Raw genomic sequence first — 6000 nt, 5'->3', positions numbered from 1 at the left:
CCCCAGCAGGGGGGGTTGTCTCCGTGTGCCCCCATGGTCAGCTTCTCCCTGCAAACCTGGTTTCCTGCTCTGCTTCTGTTTCAGCACGTTTCCAGTCTCTCTCTCTCTCTCTCCCTCCCTCTCTTTCGCTCTTTTTCTTGGTTTGCCTTTACAGATAAAATATAAATTTAACCAAGAGCTCGTACCACAAAAAGGGAAGAAGTGATGAGTATAAGCAGCAAACAGAGCCCAGGGGTTAATACCCTGCTACCACATACGAGGGCTTTTTGGGGAGCTGATCAAGGATCTGTGTGTCTCTGCTCTCGGGGGCCCTCCAGGCTGCCCTTCCTGCTTCACGCAGAGGAGAGACGTCCTGGGCTTCTCCCCAAACAGCAGTGCCTTTTTCAACACGTAGAAAGCCTGCAGCTTCAGGAAGGCTTCCCAGCTCCAAATTATCTGTACTGTCAAGAGGACTGTTACTTTGGAAAAACAAGCTCACTCTAAAAAATCAGGTATCAGACACTCACATCTTAGCATGACTTAGCTGAACTAGCTGGCCAGGATCCAGATTCTTAGGGGACAGTCATTTTGATGGCAGTGGGGAGGGAGGAGAGGAAATTTGGAACCTGATGCAGTCAGTTGGCATACGGGGCCATGAGAGGGCTCTGGGCAGCTGGGTGAAGGATGTGTATCTCTCTGCATGTGATGACTCCATCAGCACCTTGGGCCTGCTCCTCTGCCTGGGGCTCTCGCTGCTGCTTGTGTCCATCCTGGGCTACAGCCTGGCCAAGTGGTACCAGCGTGGGTACTGCTGGGAGGGTGAGTGAGCGCTGAACCCTGTCACCCAAGCTCAGCCCAGTCCCTCCTCTCCCGTGGCATTTGGCCAGGCCAGGTGGAGCTGCAAACTCTTCAGCACGGAGTCATGCAAAAATATTTCCTGTGGTGGCCGCAGTGGTTGAAGACTTGGGTGGGTGGCTGAGTGCTTGAGGTGTGTGGGGGGAGTGGGTGGGGCCTTTGTTGAGGGAGTGGAGGCTCTTCTTCTCCCCCAGCAAGCAGTCAGCTTCCTCTTCCTTCAGAGCTCACGGGAGTCCACCTCCTAGGCCTGTGCGGGCCACAAGGCTGAGGGTGATGGGCTAGACAGGCCAAGCTCCAGCTGTCTTCTAACCTGGCTCCTAGAGCCTCTCTTGCCCTGCCCTCTCTTGGGACTCTCTCCTAAGCTTGCTGATGCTTCAGCCTCACTGGGCGTCTCTTGGAATTTGCTGGGGTGCTCCCAACTCTGATTCATATCTGCACTTCCCATAGGGCCCAGGAGAACTGGGAGGGCATGCTGGAGTGCCGAGAACATCTCCCAGATCTGCAATTAAGTTCAACAGCTTCCGCGAATGTCTGTTGAGCACCTATTATGTGCCAATGCACTTGTGCCTAGTATGATTTTTTTTTTTAATTCCATGCGAAGATGAAATTCTTAGTCTCTCTTTTTTATAGATGAGAATGGGAGGCTAAAGTCACAGAGTTGGAAAGTGGTAGAGTCTGGATTCACGCCTCCTTCCCAGAGTAATCAGTGCCCTTGATGGAGGGATCCCCAGTGGCAGGATCTATCCTCAAAGACTGGTGGTTCTGTCTGGGAAGAAGGGGTGTACCCATGGGTCTGGGGCCGGAAGCAGACACTGAAGGACTGGGAACCTCCCATGGCATCCTGCAGCCCTGCCTAGCCACCCCACACCTTCCAGACAGGGGTGAGGGAGCCCTAGATGCTCCCAGAAGAGTGATGGGCCACTCTCCCTGTAGGTACCAACCCTCTCTTTTCCGATTGCCTTTCTAGGGCCTAATTTTGTCTTCAACTTGTACCAAACCCAGTGAGTAGATTCAGGGCAGATCTGGGTGGGATGGACATGGGGGGTTAGGTATGCTTGAGAAAGAATCAAAGATGGAGCTCAAATTTACTGCTTGCCTTCCCTGTCTCCTCCCCATGTCCTTAAACAAACAAGAGAAAAGGAAGGAGCCAGGGTCCATTTAGAAAGTTCCATGAACGAAAACTTGAACATGGACAGGACCATGTAAGATCCAAATGACAGTGCTCCTCTTAGCATTCACCCCTGGGCAGGCACCATCCACCTATCCATTCATTCATTTATTCATTCACCCATCATGTATTAGGTAAAGATCTATTGTAGCAGGTATTGTGGTGTTCATTTCTAAGGGTACCAAGATAACTGGGCATAGCTTCTGTCTTCAAGCATTTCACTGTCTGTGGTGGACCCCTGCCTGATTACAAATAATTTAATCTCAGGCATAACATGCTGTCAAATGAAGACGATCAGGCATTCAGGGTGTGGGATTTGGAAACTCCTCTTGCGATAAGTCATCTCATCTGCTCTTTGTCACATGGCAGCTTCTCATCTGGCCTGAGAGATTGGATAACTCTGATTCTGGAAGATAAGCCAGTGAGTCAGTGAGTCACTGCCAGAAGTTCTTCCCATGCTCTGGTCCCAGGGAGAGGCCTGGTTCTCAGCCCCAGTAATTTGATTGGCTCATCTTTCTCAGGAACATGAAGGATCTGGAGATGGGTCCACCCTTCACCATCAGTGGCTACATCAGCAGTCCAGATGGCAGCTACATGAAGTTCTGCAACAGATTGGTCTGATGAGGGGAGCATCAGGTTTCTGGAGCCCCAGAGAGGTGAGTGGAAGGTTGGTGAGCTGAGTGAGTCTGATGTCCCAGTGTGGTCCTCAGATGGCCCAGGCACCCCAAGCCTAGCACCAAGGACTGCTTGGAACCCAGAGATGATTGGTTCATCCCCCGCCTTCTGGAGAGTGAGTGCTGTAGGGGATGATCTCAGGAATGAAGGCCTGGGGTCTTGCTGTCTCCCACTCCCCACCTCCCGCTTGCCCTGGGACGCTCCTTTTCCACTTGATCCATGTCCTGCCTTTCTTTCTGGGGGAAGTTCTATTTCTGATCAGATGGAAATTTCTAGAATAGAGCTTTGTATCTCAACCCTTTGCTCTGAGATGAAGATTCCAGATGGCCACCCTCTCCAAGAAGCATTACTGTAGAGCTTCTGAACTTTCCGAACTTTCTAAGCCCAGGAGCCATTGCTATTTCCTGGCTGGCTGACCCTTTGGTCACACCTTTCTTCACCTGCCTTCAAGCCCATCCCTCTTCACAGCACAGTTGCTTTCTCCCATCTAAACGTTTCCTCCCTCCAGCAGTCCCTCACAGACCCTCAGTTTCTCTCTCATCTCTTCCCCACAGGACTCCACACTCACCTCTCCCATGTGTGCCTCCTTCTGCCTTGATGTGTTGGTTTAGAGGAATCTTTCCCAAAACTCATCTCTTTGTCACTTTCCCTTTTTTGTGTGTGTGCTGCAGGAGGAGGCTCCTGGCTCAGCACCTGCCCCCGCCCCGGCCTTCCCTGCCTTCACCCCTGGGTCTTCAAGGCTTGGCCTGGCCCCCTCTTGTGAATGTTGAGGAGTCTTCTCTGGGGACACTACCAGCCTGTGGCATGAGAGTCCCCCAGGAGAGTCAGGCCTCTGGGGACAGTCTGTGGAGTCACAATAGCTTTCTCACAGAAACAGAGATGGCCACATCCCAGCAAGAAATGGCTGGTTCCCAGGAGGCCTCTGAGCCTGTGGGCGGAGTTCTAGGTACCCAGCTGGCCAGTGTGGGTGGGGCCTGCTACCTGGGGCATCCCTGGTCACTTCCCTGCAGGACTGACACAAGGGTCAGAAAACCTGTCACATCCTCCATAGGCAAAGTCATGTGGGAGGGAGGGTGATTCCACTTTCAACCTTCCTACCAGAAGCCAAGTTCCCCTAAGAGCCGAAGGCTGAGCTTAGGCCTTGACTCGCATTTGGTTCTGGCACTTTCAGCAAGTCCCCCGACCCCTCCCCACAACCCCTCATGCCCTCCCACACACATGTCCACCACCAGGATCTGTTTTCCCTGCTGCTGACCAGCCTTGGTGCCTCCCAAACAATTTTGAGGGCAGTGCTAAGAACAGTCTAGAAACACATTCTTGTTTTTAGCTTCCTGTGACGGGATGGGCATGGTGTGGCAAGCTCAGTCTCCCATGTTCCCCATTTCCCATGCAAGGCTTGCCTTGTGATGTGGAAAGTGGACCAGAAATGGTGAGAGTGGGGAAGAGGAACCAAGATTCGCCTGAAAAAAACACATAATGCACATGGGAAATCAAGAACCAAGTATAGCTTTGTGACAGGAGAACAATTTGTTCATGAGTCATCGCTCCTTCCTTCGGTCTGTGCCCTACTGGACCTGAGGTGGGGCCTGAACTGGGATGTCAGCTTAGTAGGTACTTAATGCAGAGCTGTTCAATCCAGAGAGATTGAGTTCCTGGGGCAGCTGTGGATGGAGCAGGGCCTGAGGGGGCTCTGCCGCTGCTGAAACTGCAGTTAGAACTACCAGCCACTGGTCTCCCTGCCCACGTCCCAGCAACAAGGCGGACAAGATGCAGAAGCCCAGGACCGTGATAGGCGAGGAGAAGAGAAGTCACGTTATTTGTCTTCCTACCCTCTCTTTCCTGAGGCCTGGTTTCTTTCTTACTTTGGGTTCTAGCAGATTGCTGAGGAAGGAAGGAAGGAAGGAGAGGGGACTTATAGCTGCTGTCCCCTTACTTCCCTCCAGGGTCTGGGGGCCATTCTCTCAGTGTAGCCAGGCTCCAACTTAATAAACCAAATCTCCAGATTTGGAGGTCTTCAGCTGGGCCCTAACTCCTCTATTCCTGAGTAGGTGGGGCTGGGGAGGAGCCCCCCAGTGACTTTGGATCCCTCCCTTCCTTGAAGGCCTGTTGCGGGGGACGGGCTGACTTTGGTGTCCTTCTTCCTTTCATTTCAGTTCTGAGGGCTGAGCCCCATTTCTTAACCCAGGGGGTGTCCAGCCTCAATAAACTCTCAGCTATGCCCTGCTCAGTGTGGATCCTGGGTCTGCAGCCCCGGCAGGACTGTCCTAGGCCCCTGAAAGTGCTCAGAACTCAGCGGTCTTGGGAAAAACGGAAAGGATGGGGCCCAGAGCCCAGGTGGTCTTGGTCCTCGGTTCAGTGGCTTCAGGTTAGGAGACAGGGACAGCTGCCGAGGGCTGGGAGAATGGAGGGTATTTCCTCCATTCTGGTCCTCAGCTGGGGGCAGAACTGAGACTGGGCCACTTCCTCTTTTTGGGCCCTCTGACGTGTTCCCTGTCCTCTCTGCCTCCCCCTCGTTTTCCTGACTTCCGTAGTCTGACTGGCTAGCACGGCTTTCTTTACCCTGGATTCTACATGTTTCCGTTGGGGGCAGATTCCAGCTGATTCAGAAAGGTTAAGGGAGAAGATGCCGAGAAATCTGGCTTCAAGTCTGGTTGGTCTGGGCATTGGCTGGGCACCCAGACCCATGGTCGTGCCAGCACTGACCCCCCCAGGCCCTCCTCCTCCCCTTAACTATTCTTCATGTCACTGGCCCCAGGAGCCAGGAAGCAGTCACGAGTGTCAGCAGTTCCGTGGGCTGGCTCTTCCCATGTTCACTGCCACCATGTTCCTCTTTGGTGTCTTTGCCAGGGCTGCCTTTGCCTAGAATGCCTTCTCCTCCCCACTCCCACCCCCAGCCACATCTAGCCTCCACGGTTGGTTTAAGTCTCATCTTGCCTGTGGCTTCCCTCAGGACTCTAGACTTGATGCCACCCAACCAGGCAGGATGACGTCCCACAGGTTTTTAGTAACTGTTAAAAGTGGAGTCCATAGGAGCTGCTTAATAAATGCCTGCTGAGTGGAGAGAAACACCCAGTTTCTCTGGCCACAGAAGGCTGCCTTGTCCTAGAGAGAGATGCCAAGGTGACATGAGGAAGAGCAGAAACTGCTGATACAAGACGCAGTCTGCAGAGTACGATGCATTTCCATGCGTGTTACTGTGTCTTGAACCTTGTAGCAACCTTGTGATGTGGAGGTGATTACTGGTCCCATTTTACATATGGAGAGGCTGAGGCTCAGAGAGGTGTATGCTTTGCCTAAGGCTGCACAGCCAGCCACTGACTGAA

General features: G+C 52.9%; 1 protein-coding gene across 1 annotated transcript in view; it reads left to right on the top strand.

Annotated features, from left to right (window-relative positions):
* The first annotated feature begins 608 nt into the window (after nucleotides 1-608).
* The window catches only part of SMIM35 (small integral membrane protein 35), a 20168-nt gene continuing 14776 nt past the window's right edge, over nucleotides 609-6000 (top strand). The window contains exons 1-3 of the mRNA XM_059070282.2: nucleotides 609-798; nucleotides 1802-1835; nucleotides 2524-2658. Coding sequence (XP_058926265.1) covers nucleotides 609-798; nucleotides 1802-1835; nucleotides 2524-2623 — 324 coding nt within the window. The 3' untranslated portion in view covers nucleotides 2624-2658. The remainder of the gene's footprint in view (nucleotides 799-1801; nucleotides 1836-2523; nucleotides 2659-6000) is intronic.

The sequence above is a fragment of the Kogia breviceps genome, chromosome 7, assembly GCF_026419965.1.
Source record: "Kogia breviceps isolate mKogBre1 chromosome 7, mKogBre1 haplotype 1, whole genome shotgun sequence".
Taxonomy (NCBI): Eukaryota; Metazoa; Chordata; class Mammalia; order Artiodactyla; family Physeteridae; genus Kogia; species Kogia breviceps.
The sequence above is the reverse complement of the archived record's forward strand: the minus strand, read 5'-3'. Positions and strand labels throughout refer to the sequence as shown.